Source organism: Tauraco erythrolophus, chromosome 6 (genome assembly GCF_009769465.1).
Source record: "Tauraco erythrolophus isolate bTauEry1 chromosome 6, bTauEry1.pri, whole genome shotgun sequence".
Taxonomy (NCBI): domain Eukaryota; kingdom Metazoa; phylum Chordata; class Aves; order Musophagiformes; family Musophagidae; genus Tauraco; species Tauraco erythrolophus.
The window spans coordinates 50036486-50063188 of record NC_141470.1 but is presented as its reverse complement, the minus strand read 5'-3'; the positions used below and the strand labels follow the sequence as shown (position 1 = coordinate 50063188).

Here is a 26703-nt window from a genome sequence, read left to right as displayed (position 1 = left end):
AGTAGTGTTTTATGCTTTGGGGAAAAAAAAAAATCATAAAAAAAAGCATATCCAGAGAAAGATCTAACACAGCATGTGTAATTCTGCAAGAATAAAACAGCAATTTAACCATTATGTAGAAGCTTCTGTTAGGGAGAGGAAAGGTGAGCCTTTTAGAAATTGATGTTTTGTGGATTGTCAAATAGAAATGTGTCTAAGAACCAAAGTTAGCAAATGTAATCTTAGAAAATAAGATGTAACTTTGAAAAATGAGAAATTTATTTAGGAATGTAGTTAGTTCTGAGCTCTTAAGTTGGGAATGGTTGCCTTTTTCTGGAAGTGTAACTCCTAAAAGTAGGGCTTGATGTAAAGCTGCTTAGTGAAATTTGATAGCAGTATGTCAAATTGATTCCAGGTAGGACTGGTAGAAAAATTCCAATAAAAAAAAATTCTTTGAAGTTAGTTTCTGGGTTTTACTGGGCTGTTACTGAGCATTGCTGGCAAATAGGTCTTATGTGATTGTAGGAGACATACTTTTCTTTTGAGTTTTTCTGTGTGTTGCACCACTGTTTTAAGGAACTTGATATTTGAAGCTGCCAGTGTTGGAAATATGTTTTGCTGTAGTTATAGAAATATGACATACAAGATTGTGAAGAAAAGCTGTTATTAATTCATAGCTTTATTTGTCTTAAAATAGTTTTGATTCTTTTAATGACTTTTTTTGAAAATAATATTTTATATGTTTTTTTTACTCATATTTCAATACATTGTAATTTCTCTGCAGTTAAAAGAAACACTGGAACAGTCTATAGGTCAGTTAAGGAGCCAACGATTAACCCGAAACTCTGGAATGAGAAGTGCTTCACTCTCAAGCTTATACCCTAGTGATCTGGATGGAGAAGGAGCATCAGGTAAAATACTTAAAGTGCTAAAATATGCTTAAATTATGTTATATAGCTGTTGTATGGAAAAAGGAAATTAAGAAGAAAAATGTGTGAAGATAGTGGCATGAAAAGTCATCATTGATTGCTTCAAAGAAATTCAGTTTAGAAATTAGGGAGACCTTCCTTAAGTTATGCAGTTGTTCATTTGGTAAATTCCTATAGCTTTCTGTTACGTAGTCTTTACTGCTGATATCCCAAGCGATCTAAATGAAACATTTGATTCTTTCAGTAGAGAAAATTCCTTGGCCACTGTGTGAGTTGTAGGTATGTACAAGTTCAAGTTAAATCCAAAAGATATTGCAGCTTCTGAAGCTTGCATCACAGTGAAACGGAAAGTTAAATTTTAAATGTATAAGATTATAGATGTGTGGATGAAATTATGTAAGGCTCAGTGGAAAAGAAAAAACGGAACCAATGGATAAACTACAGAAAAGTAGTACTGTAGTTTGAAGCTATAATAGATCAAGGTGGAGGAAAAGCTGTTGCTTGATCGAATAAAATTTGAGGAAAAAACCTACCTATTTCTTGGAGGAACAAAGGAAACTTCTTTCTTACCCATCACGTATGTTTATTCCAGAAATATTTAAATTGAAGAATAATCCTGGTAAGAACTAAACAAGAAGTATACTTGTGAATTTTATGTAACTTTAGTAGTTGTTTTATATGTAATGTGGCCTGTAAGGATAGTGGCAAGATGAAACACATGTTTTTTGTGAAGCAAAATGAATATGAGCTTTTGTCTTCCTACTTTTTTTTTTTTGTCTCTTATCTCTTGAAGGGACCCGCCACTTCCTGCCTACTTCTCCTCTCAGGGATTATGGAGACTCACAAGGCAATAAACATCGAAGGTCTAGATCTGCAAGTGTTCGATTTGTCAACGAGGCTGATAATTTGGACCAGGTACAGAACGCTAATGGGAGTTGCTTCCCCAAATAGGCAATATGTGGTCACCAGGCTCTTTGCTTTTACATCAAACGAGGTTATTCTGATGATGCAGCTGAGAACGTTTCAGCTATGAAGTGTGCTTTCAGTGTTTTACATGCCATTCTTCATTAGGCAGTCACCTCTTGTGTCTGTCAACGTCATGAAGTTTCATGCAAATCTATCATTGTAGAGGAAAAAGGTGCAGGCAGTACTGATATCAAAAGGAATGTATGAACATAATCTCTGTACTTTTTAGGCCACGTATGAGAGAGAAAAATAGTCTCCAAATATGTGATTAATGTTCACTTACATGCTGAAATCCAGTGTGGCTATAAAGGGAATTGTTCTGCTTTAGTTAAAGGCACAGCATCTTAGTGCTTTTGCTGTTTACTTCAGTGTAGCTTAGATGGATTTTTTTTTTTTTTTTTTTTTAGCCAGCTAGTTCTCCGTCTTAATGCTAGGTCTGACCTGTGCGTGGGATAATCTGACCCGTACTTCAGGCATATGATGTGAGGAGGAGAGGATGTGTATGGCACTGGTAATTTTCGTACCCCTCAACTTGTATCTACTTGCAGACTCTTCAGAAAAAATAAATTAATTGCTTTAATGGATAAGACTATAGGCTTTCTATATCCTACAGTTAGAGAGGAGATTTCAGTGCCTGTTTTTGCTCTTTCAGACAGAGTGGCTAGACCTGCTTGAGTGAATCCCTCTGTGTGTACTAATTCGTCCAGGAGAAATGTATTGTGACTAATACTAAAGCAGCTGGTTGTAAGGTGTTCATGTTGACTTTATTAAACCAGTCTCAACTTCCAAATAATTCATTTTAACTTAACCACAATTCTCTCAGTTGACTTTTTGGGAAGTCCGAGTATACTTAAAGAGGGCCTACAGAAAAGCTGGAGAGGGACTTTTTACAAGGGTGTGTAGTAATATGACAAGGGGCAATGACTTTAAACTGAAAGAGGCTAGATTTTGATTAGATATAAGGAAGAAATTTTTCACTCAGAGGGTGGTGAGGCAGTGGAACAGGTTGTCCAGAGAAGTTGTAGGTGCCCCATCCCTGGAAGTGTTCAAGGCCAGGTTGGATGAGGCTTTGGGCAACCTGGTGTAGTGGAAGGTTTCCCTGCCCATGGCAGGAGGTTTGGAACTAGATGATCTTTGAGGTCCCTTCCAACTCTAACCATTCTATGATACAGAAATTCCTAGACTTCTATTTAACCCTGTTTCATTGTCCTTTCAATTTACTTCTCTCCCTGTTCCTTCCTTCCCCAAGGTTTGTGTGGAACATAATTCTTGGAAGGAAATAATGTTGCATGGAAATCTTTCCTCCTAAGCTTCCAAAAAGCTTAGAACTGTTTTAGACTACTTCTAAATATTCTATAAATATCTTAGAGATTTTATTCGAGGGAGTTCCTGCAATGCATACAAAATTCCTAGTTTATATTAAGTAACTATATAAGGAAATAGCTTTTTTCCTGTTTTGATGATAACTGCTGGTTTATTCCTTATTCTTACTTTTCAGTGGGTGAATACGACTTTACTCAATCATTAACTGTTTTGTGAGAAGAGTGTAGTGCTTTGAGGAATGATGAAATAGAAGTGGTCACTGATCATGACCATACGTAGAAATTGAGGCAGAGATAAAGCAGTACTGCTTATATAAAGCTGTGTCTTTCTTCTTTCTGTAACCACAGTCCCTTTTTCCCATTCTGACTGCTTCTAGCTAAGGTAGTTTTCCAGCTGAATGGGCTTTTAACACATTTGAGTCTCCTCCTTAGGCTGATACATTCTGAAAATATGCTGTTTTTAAAAGTCTCGTGGGTCAGGTTGAAATTTCTGGTTAGTTACCAAGGACAGATGGTAGTGCTTGTGTCTGAATGTTGAGGGCAGTCAGCTGAGCTGTGGAAGATCCAGGTTTAAGTCTTGGGTGTAGAATAAGGGGATATTATAAACCAGGGTTTTTCATGATGATGGTCCTGGCCACTGAGCTGTTGACAGCAGTAGGTTGGATTAGGATGGGTTAACTGTCACTTTTTATTCCATGAAGTATGGATGACCCTTTTTTTTTTTTATTTTTTTATTTGCTACCTTAAAAACTTTGACTATAAATTAGGTGCCTGCTGAATGGGGGAAATGAAAGGTTTTACAGAGGAAAATAGATGTGGATTTTTTAAAATTTTTTTTTCAAGCTCTGAAAAAAACATGCTAGTAGAGTATGTAAAGTCTCGGGCAAAGTAAAATACCTTTCCTCAGTGCTTTGGTAATTCCTGAATAAATCAGTGTTCTGCTTGATCACTTCCAATTTCATATGCTGTCTTTTTATAGTAATATATATAACTGGGTAGAACTTTATTTCACTTATACTAGCATTTATTAACAGGAAATGTGTGTCTCCTGACTTCACCTGTTCAGATCTTTCAACTGGCTTTGCATTAGGTTAAAAAGAAGGTGCAATATCAGGTAACTGAAATGACCAAGCTCTGAACCACAGAAAAGAAACATAGTTGGGAAACGTAGTTTAGCAAATAATGTACTGAAAATTAGAATTCAATGAGCAAGCATTGTGAAGGGTTGATTGAAATAGAAGCAGGCAAACCTTATGCCCTCATCCAGGCACATCTGCAATTTACGGAATTTTGTAGGTTATTTTTATCTGCTTTGTTTTAAAAAGTGTGTGTGTGTATATGTATGTATATATATGTGTGTATGTATTTTTGGAATATCACAGTAAAAAGTGTTTCTAAGCCTTGGCTTAATTTGTGTACTTTAATTTACAGCTGCATTCTTTCCACCAGTCTCTTCGAGATCTCAGTAGTGAACAAGTTCGCCTAGGAGATGACATCAGTCGGGAACTTTCAAGAAGAAATCGGTATAAACAGAATACAACTCCTTGTGAAGAATAGCGTAGAAAATAATCGTTATGCTTTTCAATAATTCTTAAACTCCTTTGTTCTTTTGTATTTAAAAAAATAATTTTGGGAAGAGTGGGGAATTGCACAACACGTAGATGAAAGCAGTATTATGAACTGCTTGTTCCGTGTCATCTTTTGCAGTGCTTACAAATGTAAGTAACACCCATCAATTCCGATTTGTATAGTATATGTGGCTTTTCACCTCCTTTTTTTTAAACAGACAAAACAACAAGGACTTGGGAATTTTTTATTACAACTCTGCTCCTTACTTGTTCTTGCTACTGGAGTCTCTTGAGAGCAAGCTCTCATGCAGGCCATACTGTCTCAACATATGATGCTTTGTCTAATAGCAGTAACAGGAATTAGTCTGCTAATTCCTAGTAGGAGCTAGTACTGTTCCAAAGAAATGTGTAGATGTGTTCATAATGCTGTACTTGTTGACCTGATACCTAACCTTTCAAACTAGATACTGTTATCTTCACTTGAGGAATGGAAATGCTTTTTAACATCAATTTTCCACTTGAGGCTGGTCTCAAATTATGCCAGGAACTTAGAGGCTATAGAACAAATGGAAGTAGCATAAAAATCCAGGAGATTGTTGCTGCTTAAAATTATTACAGTTTTTGTGATAGTTTTTGCACTGTAGAATATTATCTTACCTACATTTTTCTATGAAGGACTGATGCGGCATTAAGAAAGACTCTAGAAGAATTGTCTGAAAAACTCACTGAGTCCCAAAGACAAGAGACGGTGAGTGTGACTAACATGAAAAGATGATTTATATTTAGTGTTCTAAACAGTGTGGCCTTCTAGTTTAATCAATACATATATTTGAACATGGCCTTATCTAGGCTACTATAGGTTGTTATAATGTTACCCTTCCATAATGAAATCAGCAAAACAAGTTTTGTATTTCAGATACTCGTTTAAAGTAAAAGCGAGTGTTTTACAAGTGTGTATGTAGTGAATTTTTCTGCTTCAAAATTCGTGGTCTTGGACAAAGCTGTTTTTTAACTTTGAACATTGATTTGAATGCTATCATACTTGTTGAAGATACCTTTGAAACATACAAGGTTTCTCATGTTATGATGATGAATAATATTGTTTCCTCTTTCTATGTCCTTTTCAATCCTTATCATCTGTGCAGCGTAATGGGAGACGTCTCTTTGGTCTGCACTCATCTCTGAAGGCTTTGTGACAAATGTAATAAAGGAGGCAGAAAAGCCATGGTAGTCTCTTCTTTCTTGCCTCCTGTATGTGCTGGGAGGGGCCCAACTGCAGTCTGTATCCCTTAAATATGAAATAAATCTGCTATTGAGATAGAAGCCAAACAGCGTATTGCTGTAGTAACAAGAGAAGTTGAGAATCTCCCCAGTAGTTAGGAAGTGTAAAGCCTGTAGGTAGTTCTCGACGCATAAGACTTGAGTGTATGCTTTATGTAAGTATTAATGTGGTATCAGCAGCAATGCTGACTTTTCAGAGCAAGTGTTATGTGTCCTTATTTTCCCATAGGTGATTCATCTTGCCCTAAAATTGCATGAGTTGGTACTAAATGCCCTGTCAAGAGTTTTAGTGATGTGTTTGTCACTGATAACAACATTGTTGGCACAGACCACTTGTTGGCACCACCAGACTTAATAATTGTACTTGTTTAAGTTCCTGACTCTAGATGAAGTTGGACAGCAATTCAGGAGACTATAGTCTATCAGTACCAGTTATATGCTTGGTATGATAGAATTCATCAGTGGAGGAAAACTTGCCTTGTCAGCCTTCCTAGAAAAATATAACAGGCTGTCTTTGTTAGAATGTTAGCTCTGCTTTCTCTTGATAAACTTATTTCATTCTACCAGGCTATCTGATGAAGAATTCTTGATACTTGCAAAACTATGTGTTTGATTGGTTTTTTTGGTTTTGTTGTGGCCTTCTCAGTATACTTATTTTCTTGCTCTTTCATGTACCAGGAAATTAGCAAACTCAGTAAGTTTTAACCAAGACGGTTCTCAAGAAAATAGCTGCTACAGCTGGCTACACAACTGTTCAATGCCTTTGAATGAGAGAAACAAACCTTCCTCCTCAATCCTCTGGAATGCTGGCAGCTACTGTTTTTTCATTAATGAAAGAAATAGCTAGCTCTTTGTGACCTCCTATAGTAGGATTTCAGCACTTGAAATTGAATGTTACAACTTTTGACCTGAGAGAAGCAAAAAATGAAATGTGAAGTGTAACAAGGAAGCCTTCTGTAGTTTATTAATGGTAAGGGGAATACCAGAAGAATAAGTCTCTTAGCTGGGAGAGAACATTATTGTCTGATAAAGCTCTGAAAGCTGAAGTGTTTAATGATATTCTTTTAGTGAAGACACGAATACTGCAGTGAGATAGTTTTCATGAGTAAGACTAGTAAGGTTTCTGCTGGAATATTCTGCTCATTGCTGCTTATTATCTTTAGGCAGAACACTGGCAAAATGCAGAGAAGATGGAAAGAGGAGGGAGGAAGATAAAAAAGGCCACTCATTCAAAGACTTCCTTGCAAGGTTAAAAAAATTGCTGGGATTCAATTTGCAGAAGAAATATGTAGTTAGGAAAGATCTAGCCATGTATGATGAATGGTCAAAAAGTGGATGTTTAGTGAAAAATGTTAGATTAGAAAGACATCTAATTGTAATTCTGCAAAGTACTAATCTAATCACTTGTGACTTGGGAGCTTTTTGATCTGGAATTGATCTCTGCGCATTCTGTACTTAGTAATCCCTCTCTGGATTTGTCCCTTTTCTGGAACTTGTCCAGTCTTTGTTATAACCTGCCTTTCTTTATTATTTTACTCGTCCTATAGCAAGGAGTTCTTCAGATTACATATTGATTTGAGCTGCCACTTTTGTGGTGTTCGTTATGTTTTGATTGGTGTGTTTGATTTTTTTTTTGTTGTTGACTTTGTTGTTGTTGTTGTTGTATATTTGTTGTTTTTTTATTCTAACTGCTTTTTCATCCCTAATTTTCATTGGAAGAGGTTGTTCAGTTTCTTAAAAGGCTTTTCAGAGGGTTTCCTTTCTCTTTAGGCTGAAGAATTCTGACATGCTTAATCACTCACTGTATCCAGGCAGTTCCATACCACTGAAAAAGCCTAGTGGTAGCAACGTTCTGCACAGCTGCTTTACCTGTGATACTGATGCTACGTGTGGATCCTTTGCTCTTATTCAGAGCCTAATGATCTACTGTTGCACTGGTGAGACTGGCAGAACAGGTGAGATGAGGTAAATGCGAAAGAGGGGAATTGAGTATGGACGTTAAGAATAAAAACAACTCTAAAGGTCAGCATAGCAAAGCATGAGATTAGAGTGTGTGTAGAAACTATGATCTGTTATTGTAGATTTTTGAGATCCTTTAGTACCTGTCTGGGTTTAGGAATTCTTGTAATGAATTGATTATTTGATTGAGAATTGATTTCTCATTTGTGGAAGTGAGTTGAGTAGGAGGAAGTACTCACAACTTCCTTATACAAAGTTGCCCAGGAACTTTTGTCCTTAGTGCATTTATCACTTTGCTTTGGAGTGTTTGTTTATCACCTCCAACATTGCCATCCTTGTATTCATATTCTATTGTAGGATTTTTGGCAATAAATTGTCAACTTGAAATCTTGCTAATTTGACAGGATGAGTTCGTGGTAGAAACGTTCTTTCCAGTTCAGTGTCCTGAAGTCTTGGTTTTGTAGGGACATATACCTAAATTATTAGAGCTGTACTGTTCAGCATATTCAGTACTGTTTGAAAACTGCCTGTATATAGATGTGTGGTGATAAAGGTTTAGTCACTATAGTTGTTCTGAGTCAATAGTTCAGAATTTATTTTTAGAGGTTAAAGCCTTTTTGATGCTGAATCTAAACACTTTGAGCCACACAAAACAATCAATGCACATTCATTTTACCTTTAAAGGGAGCCTTTTCCACTCCAGTATAAAAAACAAAGGACATCTGAGGTGGTGACAAAGACATACTTTGATGCCTGTTTCAAATCTAGCACTCTCCATGGCCTTGTACTTGAGAATCTGTGTGCAGTTTTGGTATAAAGACTGCAGGTTCTACAACACTCTCTATGAAAATCTCTCATCTAGACGTTTTGTGGGATTCCTTTTTTCTTGAAAAGAGTTTGGAAGCTTGCTAGGGGATTGTCCATAGAGACCTATAAACAATTGGAAGAATATTTACTTACCTATGGTTATATAAGACAGCCCTCTTTGATATTTTGTTGCGATCTCCTGGCTGATCTTTATGCATAAAAAGCAACTACACCAAAGCATGGATTTGTGCAAATTAAGTGGATTCTTGATTGAGATGTTGCCATTAGATTAGTGTAGGCTGCGTCTGTGGAAAAAGACAGTAATGTCAAGTGAAACGAGTCTCGCATGGAGTTAATGTGGTTATGATATCTCAGAGAGCCAGGGTTATTGTCAGATAAGGAACTGTCCTTCAGAAGATCTGATACAGGGATTTTTGGCACTGCACAGGTGATTTATGAAATGTATATCACACATTATCATTTGTCATGAGGGAAAAGTTTAACAATATGTAAAGTGACATCTGTGAAAGAAATTTGCTATTTTTCTAAACTTAACACTTCTTTTTTGAGTCTGCATTGATAATAAAATAGGTCATGACAAGAAAGGCAACAAAAATCTGTTGAAGCACAAGTACAGGCTGGGTGGAGAATGGATTGAGAGCAGCTCTGAGGAGGAGAGAAACTGCGGGGTGTTGATTGATGAGAAGCTCAACATGAACCGGCAATGTGTGCTTGCAGCCCAGAAAGCCAACCGTATCCTGGGCTGCATCCAAAGAAGCATGGCCAGCAGGTCAAGGGAGGTGATTCTGCCCCTCTACTCTGCTCTTGTGAGACCCCACTTGCAGTACTGCGTTCAGCTCTGGGGCCCCCAATGTAAGAAGGACCTGGACCTGTTGGAGCAGGTCCAGAGGAGGGTCACGAAGATGATCTGAGGGCTGAAGCACCTCTGCTATGAAGATAGACTGAAAGAATCGGGGTTTTTCAGCCTGGAGAAGAGAAGACTCTGGGGAGACCTTCTAGCAGTCTTCCAGTACCTAAAGGGGGCCTACAGGAAAGCTGGAGAGGGACTTGTTACAAGGGCATGTAGTGATAGGACAAGGGGCAATGGCTTTAAACTGAAAGAGGGGAGATTTAGATTAGATCTAAGGAAGAAATTCTTCCCTCTGAGGATGCAGAGGCACTGGAACAGGTTACTCGGAGAAGTTCTGTCTGCCACATCCCTGGAAATGTTCAAGGCCAAGTTGAATGATGCTTTGAACAATGTGATCTAGTGGAAGATATCCCTGCCCATGGCAGGGGGCTTGGAACTAGAGGATCTTTAAGATTCCTCCCAACCCAAACTGTTCCATGATTCTATGACTTGTGCACTGGAAATAACAGTGGAAAGTTGAAAAACAGGAGAGAAATTCAAGAAGTAAGATACTGCTTTTTGTAGATTTAGCATCCAGCATCTTCCACAAGATTATATTTAGCTGCATGACTTAAATGTCGCTTTGGTTTTAAACAGGACATTCTATTCTTTGTGTTTAATTGATGGTGGGGGAACTTTTTGATAGCCTAATCCTTTTTCATAGATTTTACTGCTATCCGGAAGCTTTAAGCAGAGACACAGCTCTTAGTGTCATGATTATCCTTCAGGTAGTCTGTGTTGCTGAAAACGCATCCTTGAAATCACATTCTAATATATTGTGCCTGCAGTAATTTAGTGCTGGCGTTTCATGTCATTATGTAGAACCTCTATATTCTTTGTGCTATTCTGCAGTGAGTCACTTGTCTGCACTAAGGCTTTTGATAAGATCCAGAGGACAAGATACATACTCTTATGGTAGAAATGTTGTCCTGACTCAGAGTCATTTGGGATAAAGGAAGAAAAGTGATTTCCAGAGTTTCTTCTGCATGTGCTGATTAATGAGTTAACACTTAGCTGCTTCTAATTTTTTTTTTTTTAATCCCCATTGTTATGTGTCACAGGCTCTGTGACAAACTGAGGAAGGTCAGAGAGACTATAAAAACGGGGAAGATAATTCTTGTGGTAGACAATGTCTACACCAATCTAGACTGGGTAAATTTTATGTTGGGGGAACTATGTTATTAGATGATGCATTAACTGCTCTGTGGAGCAAATAAGCAGAAATGTTCCAGAGGAAAAAAAATATTATTTGCCATAAACAAGAGTCCTATGCATGACTTTTAACCTGTGAAATATTCACCTTGTAACAATGACCAAAGCAAACTTAAATTTGGCATCCCTACTGGAGCAAAAAAGCTAAACCTCTTAGAATAGTGAGAGTTGCACAAAAATAAAGAGCCTTCTTAGAAAAATGTTGAAGAATGAAAAGGGTAGAATATTTCCAGACAATGTGGAAGTGATCTGAATATGCTGCAGTAGTGATTTCGAATCAATGCATTAAAAGACATGAAAGACAATGCATTAAAAGACATTTTCGAAAGAAATCAAAAGGTGGCTGATGTAACTACACAAGGTGAAAAGGAATCCTTCCAAAAGTTATAGCCAAATGACAGAAGTAGAAAAGTTAGGTAAACTTCAGTAGTTAAATATAAAAATGCAGTAGGGCAGATTTAAAAAAAGTTTACAAACATTGAAAAGTTATATGCACTGATAAACCCTGTTTAATGCCGTAGTATCAGTGGGTAAAAAGATGATCAAACTAGAAAGTGTTCAGGGAAGGTATCATCTGTGGGGAGGATGGGAGAAAAAGCATTTTCTATTTTTACATCGATTTTGACCAGGGAGACTGTTGGCAAGTTCCGGCATAGAAATACCTCAGAAGATTGGCCTCAGATTTGGAGGGGACCGGTGTTGGGACTTCTGCTATTCCATAGCATAAATAACAAATAATTTGGAAAGTGTGCTGATAAGTGACACAGTTTGCAACAGTGTGATGATGCTAAATTTCCTGAAATGGAGATAGTAAGTTTACTGCGTTCCAGGAAGTGTTACTGCTAAACACTGCCAGGACATGAGTGTGACATAGCAGCTTTTCCAGAGAGCGCAGAGGAAGCCATAAATGATAGTATTTGGTTCTGTTGCACTGTTGAAAGGTGCAACATAATAAAGCCTAATTTACTATGGACTTGCATGCTTTCTGCCTTCTTTTCCCATGAGTCTCCTCCCTTACTACTTGGATGCTTTGAGTTTGTGTCACCCTACAGAAACATATTGTATCTTGATTATCTAAATCCTTGTAAAGAACTTCGATGCTCTTCCCATATTATGCTGCTTCACTATGATACCCCTGCAAAGTCCCCTGCCACTTTCTTTGCATCTTTCTGACTTCACTGCTAGCTTTATTTTTCTTATACTTCCAACTTCATATTTTTTTAGAATGCTAAATAGACTAATACTTAATTTCAGACTAAATGCATGTACTGTACTTTACTGACAACCAAACCAAAGGAATAAAGGCTGAGTTCTCTCTGTTTCCCTAAGTGGGGTACTTATGAGATTACCTCTTTTTAGGATCTTATTTTCTTGAAACCACTCGCAAAGTCTAAATATGTTTGACAGCTCTTTACCATTGAATGTTTGAATCTATTGGCCAATTTCAGCTGTGTTTTGGGGAGGCTAGGGCATGAGGAGCACAAATTAAATACCATAATCTCCTAAGTGGTGTTCTTCATAAATTAGGCTAAAAGTAGTGTTTATGAGGCTGCCTTTGTTTAATCCTCTTTCAGGATTAATTCTAATTTTGTTTTATAGTAAGCATTTTGTCTACCAAAAAATGCTTTTCCTTCTGATGAAATGTTAACTAATGTGTGGTACCAATTCCTTTATCCTAAAACAAGTTTCTTTAACTAGTAGTCAACCATTCTGTATGCCAAGGTCTATCTTACAAAAAAAAAGTCAACGAAAATTTGATGGAAAAAATGATGGCTTGAAGGTATCAATTTGCTCATAGTCTAAGATTTCTTCTTTGTTTACCGTATCTTTTATTTCATACATATTTGGAATGGTTTGTGAGGTTGCAAATTTTTTATTTATGAAATGACTGATGACATGCCGACAAAACGCACGTATTTGGAGGAAATGAGAGTTGGGCAAGATTCAAACATGTTCTATGCAAATCCTCTTAAAGAAAAAGTTGACAAGAAAGTGTAGGAAGTATAGCAATGTATCTGTTTGGCTGAATTAGTAGCTCTGCATTTACTTCAGGCACAAAGAAGGAAGGAAGGAACTTCCTTCACACAGGAAGTGAAAATCAGATTAGATTAATAAGAACAGTCATAAAAAATAGTGCAAATATATGAGAATGGGAAGTCCATGGTGGCAGATAATAGGATGCGCAAAGTGGAAAGGCCATGGTGGTAGATACTAGGATGCACCAACAAGGAAGCAGCAAGAGCGATGATGATTCACTTGTAAATGCATCACTGTTTCTCAGGGAGACCAAAGCAATTGGGCTGTTCCTTGCAGAAGAGGGGAAATGACTGACACAGTGTGCCAAGAAAGTCGATTCCTCTTTAACACCTTTTAAACAAACACTTGTTTTTTGCCAACAAGGTTAAGCTGCAAGTTAGTGACCAGCAATGGCAGTGTAAGACCTCAACTTAAAATACTTGAGAGGGAAGGCAGGTTTGTAAAATATTGTGAAATAACCTGGTGCAGATTAGCTAAGAAACTTAAATAACTGTCTGAAGTGATTTTTGAAACCATTACCAACTGTTTTGGAGCCATATGGACAACTGTGAGGGTGAGTTAGAAAAAATGTTTTTGAAATATTGGAAAGGGGCAAGTCTTGAAAGAGGAGAAAATAAAGCAAGCAAGAAACTTAAGTAGCAGACTTGTCAAGAAAATTGCCACTCGTATAAAAGGAGTTTACAAGGATGAAGTAGTAGTTTTCCTATATTTTTGATGCAATTTTTGGAGTTTTTTTAAATGGAATTTCATATACTGTTCTAATAAGCTTTTCAGTAAAATATGGTAAAACTGAATATGCTCTAGAATAAACACACAACTGTCTAGATACTTGTGTAGCTGGTAAACTGTTCGCTGTTAAAATTAGAGTTGGTGAAGTGCATTACACGTGTTGGTATTCTTGATCTGTTTTTCTCTGAAGTTTTTATTAATAGTCTAGAGGATGCAATATAGAGATGCTTCTTACATTTGCAGATGGACTTCAGATATGTTGGTAAACATAACTGAAATCCAGTATCCAGTCTTGGATGTGGCTTAGAGGATAGAACAAAGTTAATAGGTGTAAAATTCAGCAAGGAAGACTAAAATTGTACTTTAGGAAAAGCAGGTTATTTTAGAGGCAATGGAATGAATTGTCTATAGAGGCTGTAAAAGTTTTCTGTGAATGTTTTTGAGCAAGGTAGATAGGCAGTAAGTTTGCTAGCCTTTGAAGTCTCTTCCAGGCTCTTCTTTCTGGGCTCTGTGTGCAGAGAATATGAGCTAATGATATACTAACTATAGTTTCTTGATTAGAGGTTTTTTTTCCCAATGAGTTATAAGAAGCAACAAAATGTTTGGTGGTTTGTTTTGGTTGTGGTATTTTGGTTTGGGTGTTTGTGGATTTTTATTTTTTTTTTTGAGAGAGAGGGTTGTCTGTAACTTTGGAATTTCTGTGCACCTGCCAAATATAATAAATGCATCTTTTTTAGTACCTTGTTAGAAACAGGATAACTGTTTTATTCTGGAGGGAGTTGAAAGAAGTCAGAGGCAAGGCAAATCACTTGATATCTTGTAGTTAGTAAGAAGTTACTTTCCTACTTATTCTGCATTAGTGATAATTTGCAATGAAATCTGAAGTTGCTGGGATGTGAAGCTTACCTAGTGCTGCCTCATGTCATGTCATTTGCTGTGCATGCAGTGAACTAGACCTGTGTCAGTGAGGAAGTTACTGACCTCTCCTTTAAAATGTTGTCTTTGGGAGTGATGTTACTTTTGGATCTTTTGTCAAGTCTAAATTATACATTTTCTTTCTTAATAGCTTTAGTGTTCTCTTGCTGAACTTCACTTGTAAAAGATATGTGAGAGCTGAGAAAGCTTCTGCCTGCAGAAATGTGTAGTCAAGATTTTTTTTTTTAGAATGTAAAAACAGGACTTGATTTCATCTGTGTACTTTATTTTTATTTATTGTATTTATATTTAGTTATATCTGAAGAAAAGGATGACAGGCATTTCCCAGTTTTCAGCAAAGATATAACGAGTTTAATGACAAAGTTATTTTCTGTTCCTGCTACGTAGTATTGTTGTTTCTCGTAGCTGGAATATTTTGTGACTTATTAGAAGTAACACTAAGTAGTAGCTGTCAAAACAAATACAAACGTGATGCGGTCCTTATTTTTTATGTATTAGTTTTTAGTAAGTAGTTATTCTGGATTATAACTTCAGAGCTTTTGTAACTTACATGAAAACGCATCGTTTGACATTCTATGTTTTTTGATCATCTCCTAATGTTTTTGAGAGAAAATACAAAATTCCAAATGCATCTGGCTATGCAAATAAGAAATGTTTTAAAACTGATGTGTTTTATTGTAAAGAAAGACTGTTTTGTTCTTTAAACCTGATGTATTCATGAAGCCTAGAATATAAATATAACCTTAATTATATTTTGGTTGCTACACAACTGTATTATTCATGTTAAAATTTTCTTTCCATTTATATGCCTAGGGCTAGTAGAAGCGTGCTTAATGGTGAAAGTACAGATGAGAACTTGTTCCCCTCCGCGTACATCAGAAACTAGTAGTTGAATGGTATTTTAAGTCTCTCTCTTTTTATCTAAATACCATTCGCTAATAGATATATTGTTTTCTAGTGATCGTTTAAAATAATTAGTTTTAAGATAGGGAGGAAATGATACATAAGTATTTTCCTTGCTAATCTTTAACTTTCACAATATAAATTTAATTTGCTGCCCACGAGAGGGTGCTGTCTGCTAGCAGCTTGAAATGCAAAAATAAAGTAGTTATGGTATTGTAGTTTAAAGTTGAGACATTGTGTTTATAATCCAAATTGCTTTAACAAATAACTAGTGTTATTTGTATTAGTTTGTACATGGATTCACAAAAGTCTTAAAGTGATGTAATTACTTTGTGCTATTACAGTCATTCTTATGTACTTAGCTCTAGTTTACTGCTTTTCACTCACGGATTTCAGAGTATGAAAGAGGCAAACATTGGTCTGTTTTATAGCCTGGATATGAGGAAGAAATGACTCTCCAGATGTTAATTAGGCCTATCGCAGAGAAGCTAGGATTTTTGTATTACAGCTTTGGGTTAGGCTGCACCAAGCTTGATACTGAGATATTTAGCACTTGAGTAGAACCACCACTGGAGAGAAAAATATGCATATACCTAAAGGAGGATATTGTTAGCAAGATAGCAGGTCAGTTCCCTGCTTGAGTACTTCTGGAGTACTCATTGCTAGAACTCCAGTTATTTTCTATAACATTCGAAATCTTATTTAATAAAATAAAAGTTGTATTCTCTCTTCTTTCTGCCCCATACTCTTATTTACCTTTTTTGCCATCATTTTCTTAATATGTGGTAAAAGACACACTAATTTCCTGCAAGGTGGTTTTTTTTTCCTTTTGAAGGTATCAGAACGTGTAGAGAGAAGACTTCAGGAGATAGAACAAGAAATGCGTGCTGAAAGGCAGCTTGTAGAAAGGCGCCAGGACCAGCTGGGACATATGTCTCTTCAATTACAAGAGGTATGCAAATGAAAACTTCCTGTGTATTCAGGATTAAGTTAGGAACATGTTACATTTGTGAGCCTGTACCTGTCAAACTGGCCAAAGTGCTCCTATCTTTGACTCATTCTTTTAACTGTATCAGTCCAGCTCTGCTTGCTTTGGTGACCAGATGATAACAAGTACAGTCTGTTCTTCGTGATACAGTCTGGTCTATGTTTAGACCTTTTTGGTAACTGACACAAACATTCTTTAAAGAAACCCACTCCCTATGCCTTCTCTCAAACCCCAAACAAACAAAAGCAGGTTATTAGCCGGGTTGTCTCAATTAAAACATTTTGTTTTCTAAAATGTAAACTTTGCTTGCAGTGAGCAATTTATTTCAACAAGCAATCAAATGCACTGTAGTGGCCAGCCAGCTTTTCATTGCTTTTCAAACAGTTTCATTCAACAGTGTTTGATGAAGTATAAAATACTGTTTAGGAGACAAATACAAAGGTTTATATTATGAATTAAAATTGGAGACAGCTAGCAGCTTTTTTCTGCTTGTTTTAGGAAATGTGTGAAAAATACATCTCTCTGATTTTGCTGCTGTTTGGAAAAATCTATGTCTTAATGCAGGGTAACTTTTTATTTCACTCCCCTTGAGATAACATTGCAAATCATATCTTTAACTATGTGATAGAATACTGTAGTTGAGAAGAAATGTGTAATTCTTTATTTTTCACTTGTAATACTAGTGACAGCATACATCCTTTTTGGAAGGCACTTGTTTTATACTGTGCGGTGATATTGAGGAACCTTAATTTAGATTGACACTTTGTATTTCATGTAAGGGTAGAGGCTCTTCAAATAGATCATATTTAAGAAGATAAGATGCTCTTCTGATAGAGATAAAAAGTAATGTTTATCAAAATGCTTGTAATGCTTCTGCTAGCATTTCAGAAAGAGTTACTGTTTCATTTTTCCCCTATTGGTGTCCTATTAGGTGAAAAGAACTAGAATGCTTTATTGCAGCTTCCATTGCTCTTTAATATGCCTGCATCTGTTACTAGATTCTTCAATTGTACCTTCAGTCTGGTAGAGGGATGCTTAATTAAATGAGTTGGTGTCATTTGATAGTGCTATCTGCAGATTGGGACAATCCTTTTTTATCCTTTTAAAGAGGTAGTGACTTGTAACTGTAAAGATGCATTGACACTGCCGTGGTTTCCTTAGAAGGAAAACTTGAATTCAAGTGAATGAATTCAAATATATTTCAAAGACTTTCATATGATTGACTACGTGATCATGAGCCCTGAAGCTGAATCCTTTTTTCCTAGTAGCTCATCTTTAGAATTTCATGCAAATTGAATATGAGGTACCAAGTACATCCCCAACATTCCGTTCCCCCAAGATGTCCAGCTGTAGATGAAGATATTTTAATCCTTTCTCCTGCAAATTCTGTTTTGTTCTGTGCATATTTTTGTAAATTATTTTTCCCAAGGAGCCCCTTTCTATTTAAAAGATTAATTTATTTTTTTGACACTGTTTTACAAAACCTATACAGCCCTCATTCTCAGTTTACAGGAAAGCTCAACACCTATTAGTTTGTTTGGTAAACTTTTACTGTTAGGAATTTTGCCAAGCCAAGATTCAGAGCCAATCCTGACTTGAACAGGCTTATTGCATATGCCATACAGTCTTAGCTGCTGCTACCTGGAGGAGAATTACATTCTTGGTGATTATTTTCACTCTCTCAAGCAGGGGCTCGTATCTCCAAACTGTCCTTCTGTGTGGCTGATGTCAGTCGTGACTCTGGAGTTCTTGGACTGAACTTTTGTCACTGTATTTAGGAATCACAATAAAACATAGATGTGCCGATTTTGGCTGGTATAGAGTTAATTTTCTTCATGGTAGCTAGTATGGAGGTGTGATTTGGATTTGAGCTGGAAACACTATTGATAACACAGGGATGTTTTTGTTATTACTGAGCAGTGCTTACAGAGTCAAGGTGTTTTCTGCTTCTCACACCACCCCACCAGTGAGTGGGCTGGGGGCGCACAAGAAGCTGGGAGAGGACACAACTGGGAAAACTGATCCCAGCTGACCAAAGGTGTATTCCATACCATGTGATGTCATGCTCAGGTTATAAAACTTGATGAAGAAGGTGGAAGAGGGAGTTGTTCGAGTGATGACACTTTATCTTCCCAAGTAACCTTGTGTGTGGTGGAGCCCTGCTTTCCTGGAGATGGCTGGACATGTACGTGTTGATGGGAAGTAGTGAATAAATTCTTTGATTCGCTTTGCTTGCGTGCATGACTTTTGCTTTACCTATTAAACTGTCTTTATCTCAACCCACGAGTTTTCTCACTTTTGCTCTTCCGATTCTCTCCCCCATCCCCCAGGGAGGAGCAGCAAGCGGGACTGAGTGAGATGATGTGTGGTGTTTAGCTGCTGGCTGGGGTTAAATCACAACCATAGATTACCCCTGTTGCAATGAATTATGGATTTTTCAGGAGCTTGTAACCTTTAACATGCAAAATAGAACCTGATGGTGTCAGATGACAAGTGTAGAAGGGAGCTTCTTTCCATAGGTATTAGGCAATCTTTCTTTCACAGATTACAAAGAAATATGGAGACAGTATTGCCCTTGAAACACAGACTTCAATTACACTCCTAGTAGCAACAAACTGTATATTTTCCTGATACTTCTCTTTTAGCTGTCTTAACAGCTTGGAGAACATCTCTGTGACAGAGTTGCAACTTCCTACATGCCAGATGTCTTTAGACTCCAATATCGCTAACATCCTTACATCTCAGACCCGTGCTACAAGGTTCCATCCAGCTGTCTCGTCTTTCTTCTCCATTAAACATCCATGTTAATTCATCCTTCTCTAGGTAGAATATGGTCTCACTTCTGAATGGTGTTTGTATTTATCAGGAATGGTTCAACATCTCTTGAACAGTTGACTGAGCATTTTAGCTTTTACATTGGCAAACTGGACCGCCTTGTGCCATACAGTTTGAAAAACACTTGTGTTTGAAAGTGAAATAGTCTGGATCCTGTACATGGTACTTCTCTATGTACTATCATCCTGAGAGAGAGGTTACTGTGTGGGAAAACTTTGAAGAAAATTACTTTGTTATGGAATATAAATTATACAAGATATAGGAATATGAGAATATCTAAGGAGGAAAAATGTTTATAACTGATCTAATCTCAAATTAAAAACAAATAGGAAAAAATGCCAACACAAAACGGTCTGAGAATTTGGTATAACAGATTTGAGTTTTTGATCTTTCAAATTATTTTCTTAATTTGTGATGTTACAGATGAATAGCTTCAGTATAACAGACCAAATGGAATGAGTAATGTAATTTATGATTATGAAATATTTTAAATTTATGAATATGAATAGTTTAAAAAGGTTGTTATTTCAATTATGTATTCAAGTTGAGTAGTAGTTGACATCGTGTTGATTTGTTCATTACATGCATCAATGTAATTATTTGATGTATTTTGGTAAGGTATTTTTTATTCTGTACTATAGACAAAATTAAATTTGGCTTTAATGATCTCTGAGCAAATTTGTTAGAAAAACTCAATAGTTTACACCATTTTTTATGATATTTTAAAATATTTTACATTTTAAGTAGGTGATTTCACCAAAGCCTATAGGGTAATTATTTGAAAATAAAGAAAATAATAAAATTTCTGATAAGAATAATTTGATTTCATGTAAAATATCTGATGCTAATTATTTTTTTCTTACTGATCATTCATCACTTGGTGGTAGCATTTGCCACAAATATTATTTCATAGGTGTGAGAAGTTTCAAGAGCAGAGATCCTCAGAGACTCCAGTGTGGAAGCTTACTTATTTCTTGACTGCCTTACAGTTCAAGTGTGACTACATTGTACATTAAAAACGATGACTTCTTTACACAATGTGTGACATTACTGATTTTCTTCCTTATTGTGAAACATGCTCTTTCTTGCCGCTTTGATACTCAGCTATTGCAGATGCTATTCTCAAGTCTGCAAAAGTCTCATCAGTGCACTTCTTGGATCTCTCATGGGATATACAGAATGACGCTGAGGACCAGCTATTGATCTCTTCGTTCAGTATATCCTTACAAGTGTGTACTCACTCAGATTCTCCGGGGACATTGTAGGTGAAAATAGTCTTGATGAACACAATCAACATAGCGAGAAGCCAAGCTGCTTTCCAGTAAATGAGATGTCCTCCACTGGTGGAGCATGGGTAAACCTGAGCCAGTAAACTGATAAATATCTGTGCTGATTCTCTGGAAGAAGGCTTGGAGATAAGGGTAGCAATTTAGGTTTCATTTTTCTAATTTTCTTTAATGACACTTGTCTGCAATAATAATACTAACCTGGATAGTGGTGGTCTTGGAATTTTTTGATCCCTACCCTATTTGGAGTGGAGTGCTTGTATTCACCCATGTAAATATGTGTATGGACAATCCCTTAAGAACAGACAGTGATAGTTGCCTATCACTAACCTGAATTTCTCTGAGGAGTGATAGCCATTTGCCCAGTTGCCCCTTGTCTTCCACTGCCTATCGTCTTCTGTTGCCACTTTCTTTTAATAACTCTGTGTTTGAGGACTGTGAGGACATGGTCCTTTATTTAGACAAATACAGCGTGCTGGAGGAGAGAGAAGGGTAGACATGCCTCCTGCAGATGCTGATTAGGGGAGAAAGCTTTCCATCTGAAAGCTTGAAGTGCATGTGGATGATATTTAGAGGAATGTATCAGGTAGTCTCTATAACATATAGATGTTCTTAGGGCATGGTGTGTATCTCTGTAGCTTAAGTTGCTCTGTGTTAGAAAGAATGTACTTGAATTGCTTGATGTAGTTTTGCATACCCTAGAGAGACTAAAGTAAATAGTTAAATATCTTGCTGCAATTGTTATTTGGATGAAGCATGTTTTTACATAATTTTTAAGAAGAGCTTTTTATTTTGTTATTTTGTTTCTTATCCTCTGTGATTTGAATTACAAGTTAGATGGACTCAGCTCTGTCAGTGGCCTCAGTCTTGTGGTGATTGTTGCATGAACGTAATGTTCTATTAAAGTCTTTTTCTGCCCTCTTTTATTTCTCCGAGATGCTACCCAAGTTACATTACTGGAAGAGAGGGTAGGGTTTGGACTGAATTCTGAAATCCTGTCATTTAATACAGCTTGAATGATTTACAAAGAAATGCTGTTGAAAGTATTTGTGGCTATTTAATGAGACGAATTTTACATTAGTTTTCCTGTTTTACATTTCAAAGCAAACAAAATCAAATTTGACTTTTGCATTTGATCAGTAGTTCCTTTAATTAAGAAATCTTGTAAGGTTTAAACGTTAATAGTTATTTTTCAGGAAAGTGCAGTGCCTACAACTGACCACTACTTGTCAGTATTTTACCATCTTAAGAGTATCGTCTTCCTAAATCTCAGTTATTAGATTACATATTTTCAAGGGCTAACTGAACATGATGGTGCATTTGTTTTGGTCTTTCTCTTGTCTATTTTGTCTTTCTGTCTTTTATATGATATGCAAACTTTATTTGTATTGTGCTATTATTATAATCATAGACTGATCATTAACCAAGATGATATCTGGTTGACTGACCATAAAGAAAGCTTGAAGTTAAAATTTTGCATCTCTAACATATAAATTTGCATTATTATTTTGAATCTGTAGTCTATATGTTCTGCTTGTAGGTAGATAAAAATGATTTTCTCTACATTTTTATGTATCTTTTAATGTAGTGTGTGTTCATAGAATGGTTTAGATTGGAAGGTACCTTAAAGGTCATCTAGTTCCACCTTCCATGCCATGGGCAGGGACACCTTTCCCTAGATTAGGTTGCTCAAAGCCTCATCCAGCCTGGCCTTGAACACTTTGGTGTTGGTAATGGCGTGTTTAAACGCTATCTGTTTAAACATCAATTACTACAAATTAGAAAATTGCAATTAGCAAACAGACATTCAGGCAAATCGTACATCTTCACTTTCTTTTATATTCCTGATACAAATGTGTTTCTGATTAGAAAGGAGAACAAATATGCTCGTCTTCCCAGTGCATACTGACATGTATATATGGGTTGCTTTAACAACATACATTTGTTGGGTAAGCTGAAGCTACTTTGACATTCTTCGGTGCTTTATTTTGAACATGTAGACACCATCACCTTGTACTGTTTGTTTACATTTATACATCTGTTTTCTAAAACAAGGTCAAGTATCATTCTTAAAAATGGTCTTTAAACAGCTTTCATATGTGTTGGATGTACTGGATGGCTTTACTAATTCCTTTGCTTGGCTTCCTGGATTTTGGTGAACCCTGTGTTCATGCTTTGCACGCTTTAGGTGAACAGAATCATCTTTAGAGAACATTTTGAACCCACTGACTGTGGTAAGGCAATGACTGTAATTATATCTTAAGCTAATAACTTGAATAGATCAGGAAGTGTTTTTTTTTTTTGTTTTTGTTTTTTGTGCAACTGGATACTTAGATTCCATTTGCCTCCCATTGCACGTACTGTGAACTGCAAGATGCTGGTGGACTTTCAACAAAATGGTGTAGACTGACAGTCAAAAGCATTATTGGAAATTCTTTTTTTGCGTGTCTTTTTATACAAGATCAGAGATAAACTTGATCTGTGCTCTGAGCTGTCTGGATATTTAATGCATCATTGATACTTGCTTCTTGGCTCTGTGCTACACCTCCTGTGGCTAATGGTTTCTGCTTTGATTGTAGTTTGAATCTGACTCTGTCTTGGAACATGAGCAAGTCTCGTACATACCTGTCACTGAAATATCTAGGCAGTCTGTCTTTAAATTCCTGGCTGCTATGGATAGGTAGCATATTTGGACCCATGCCAGCTGCGAAGGCAGCAAGTTAGGGAAAAATTTTCATTCAGTGTAGGATGTGGTACATTTTTACCTTTATTTTAAAATATATCATGAGGCTGGTCTGTTTGTGTATTTCTGCTAGTATGAATGTAATTCACTTATCAGTCTCACTTCAAAAGAGCAATCTTCAGTTTGTGATCTGTGCATTACTTTCAAATAATCTGGTTTTGTACAAAAGAACAAAACCTGACAAAACACAAAAGCCAAACTCCAAGAAAAGTTAGTAGGCTTAAATTGCAGTAAAAGTTATGATTTTCTATTGGAAGACTTTTCCTAAGTTGGAAACATAGAGAACTGTTCTTGCAGAGGCCTTCACATAGTTTTCCTCATATAAGAAAAACTATTTGTCTATCAAGTAGTAAATTATTTGATCTATTTGAAGTTTTGGGGTTTGATGTACTGTATATGGATGAGGTATGTTAAGCTGGGTATACCAGGTATGTTAATGTTCTATTACAGTTTTATACTAGTGAACTCTTTAAAAAAGGCCTGTAAGAATTGCTCTAGTGGGTTAAATCAAGAGTTCATCTATCCTGTCAGGGACAAGAGCCTGTTTCTGACCACCTAGGCAAGCAGTGTAACATCTAGCTGGTCCATCCCAAAACATGCTGTGAAGACCTCTTTACATGAAAGCTCCATTTCCTTGTGGCCTCCTCCATGCCTGGCCATGCAAGGCCTCATCAACTTCCTTGTCAGCCTCCTCTTGGCCAACCTGGACATTAATGGTTTCAAGAGGAGGATCTTGGTGAGGGAATCCTGATGACTGTAGGCCTGCTCCTGTTCCTTGGTACTTCAGCATTGCCAGGCAGAGCTCTCCTGAGCAGCGTCTGCCTGCAGCTTGGGAGCCATCAGGGAGGAGTGTGTGTGTGTTGGAACTGTTGTCCTCAGCATCCCTTTCCTAGTTCCTATTTTTGACTGTTTGACTCCCCCAACCACTTCTTCGGAGACAACAAATGAAATAAAAGAATCAGGTGGATCTTTATATGTTTGTGGTGGTGTGTTTGTGTTGTTTTTTTAATCTTTAATCCTTCCTTTCCCAAGAGAAACCTTACATAGAGAAACCTTTAGTGGAGAAAGAAGAGTGGCACAAACCAGTGGGAGAATTATTTTAAAAGGAGTACAAGAAGGGGGGAAAACATAGAATTAACTTTTATCTCTGTGGTTTCTGAATTGTCAGTTAATAGCTGATGCTTGTCTGGCTGTGGATGACCAGGTGTTTCCATCTCTTAATGACAGTTTGATTAGTTAACTGATTGCCTACCTAGCACCTACTGGAAAAATGCATGTTTCACAGTTGAAGCAATGCACATGTAGTATGTTTAATTTACTGTAAAATGGCATTCTTTTTGTAGTATTTTAACTCTGATATATATGAACTGTTTTTATTCTTAAAAAATAAAATGCTTACAGACTATTTGTATAATATACAGAAAATAAAACTGAACATCATATTTGTAGTATCAGTGATAGGAAAGACTGCCTTTTTATTTGAAGTTACTGCTATTTAATAGCCTAGATATCATTCAGTGATCCTGATAAGTTGAAAGGGCATATTAATTTCTGTGGTTTCTGCTGGGAATTAGGATGTACTACTGATGCAGAGACATACTTTTTACCTTGAGTAGGGAAATTTTTGAAAATTTTCCTAGCATTTCCAATTCCAGCCCAACTTTTTATGATGCTGACATCTCTAGCAAAATCTGCACATGGAAACATGCATTTTTGGTCCTATATATTAACTGAGTGCCAAGAGTAAGGTTGGCATACAGTTGACTATATATAACAGAGCTTCTAATTTGCTAGTAAAAATGAAGCTGAATTGCAGTTAGTACACATCATACACCCTTAGTAGACTGTTCTGAGATGGTACTTCTAAGTCATTAAAAAAAAAAAACAACCCAAAACTAACTTGTGCAGTAATGGTATCAGCTGAAGTGATGGTCATCTTTGATTTCTGTTCATGTAGCTTTTTGGGAGTTCTTCCTAGAGTCTTTTCGGGTAAAATGGGAGTGTGTCAGGTCTGTGTGCAGTATTGAGTTTTCTAGTTGACTGCAATGATAGATTTGAATCTGTAACAAATATTTAGAGAAATATCTTAAATATGTTGCAGTCTTACAGTATCTGATTAAGAATCAGGAAGATTAAAAGTGTAATTCTTTATGTAGCATAGTATTTTCAGTGGCACGGTTATGATAAATAACTATCAGTTTTTAGTGTAAACTGTTAAAGCAGGAGAGTAGTCTGAACAAAATGCTTACGTGTCCGTAGGTGAGGATATAAGACTGAGATATGTATATAAATCCATTTATTTTCTCCAAAAAGCTGCTTTTAAAAGCAAAACTTCTAAAGCTGAATGCCTGGCTTCACTGAGGTTTATTAATATCTTGCCTTCTGTTTTCATATAGTGAAATCATTCCCCAGCAGACAGTGAAGAGAAAACGTTCAAAAACTGAGTGAAACTGCGCTAATTATAGGGGCAAACTTCAGGGATATTTGTTTAAGGAGATACTCCTTTAAAACGTGAAATAAAAGTGCTGCTCAGGAAGAATAGACAGGGAAAAAGACATTTAGTTCTGGACAGGCTATGTGTTTCTGTTGTAGCTTTGGCAAGTAACAGTGGAATAAATAGATGTGTTTCATGATATCGGATGAAAGTAAAAGTTGTATGCTAAGGTCTCTAATTGATTTGCGAGTAGTGTGAAAACTGCTTGGTTGTGTTGCACAGCAAAGAAACAAGATTTATTAACACAGTTACTCAAATTCACAGCAAAGTCTACTAGTATGGCTAATGATCTCTCAGCTGATGTTTCTAAGTGATATTTAAGATGAGCCAATGACATGGTTATGGCTTGAGAGATCCAAACTTGGATTGTGTACGTTGCAAACTGTATGTGTCCTTACTGTCTGTGATGTCTAATGCATTCCTTTGCCAGTGATTGGCTATGTTCTGCAAATAGCGTTGGTTTGCAGAAAAGATGTTGAAATTGATGTTCGAGTCAATTTTATTTTTGTAAGATGCTTTAGAAAATGTATGTGTTTTTAGACCCTTTGGTTTGAGAGGGGGACAGCAGAAGTCCCCATGGATATATTTTATTTTATTTATTGTATTTATTTTTTTTTAATTAGGGCACATCAATGTCATAACTTTTGATCAGGAAAGTCTCAGTTGACTCTGTCTTAATACTGCGGTTCTAAGCATCTGTCCAGAGTCAGATAAAAATAACTTCTTCCTTTTTTTGGCTTCCAGCACAACCTTGTGGCAGTATTTTCCTTACTACAGTGCATTGTATTTTATATCATGCGTATTTGATATTAGAGAATA

General features: G+C 36.6%; 1 protein-coding gene across 1 annotated transcript in view; it reads left to right on the top strand.

The window, feature by feature from the left end:
* Positions 1-26703, top strand: part of CEP128 (centrosomal protein 128) — a 142144-nt gene that overhangs the window by 4377 nt on the left and 111064 nt on the right. Inside the window, exons 3-7 of the mRNA XM_086613474.1 lie at positions 764-890; positions 1702-1823; positions 4628-4719; positions 5440-5512; positions 16374-16490. Of these exons, the coding sequence (XP_086469600.1) occupies positions 764-890; positions 1702-1823; positions 4628-4719; positions 5440-5512; positions 16374-16490 (531 nt within the window). The remainder of the gene's footprint in view (positions 1-763; positions 891-1701; positions 1824-4627; positions 4720-5439; positions 5513-16373; positions 16491-26703) is intronic.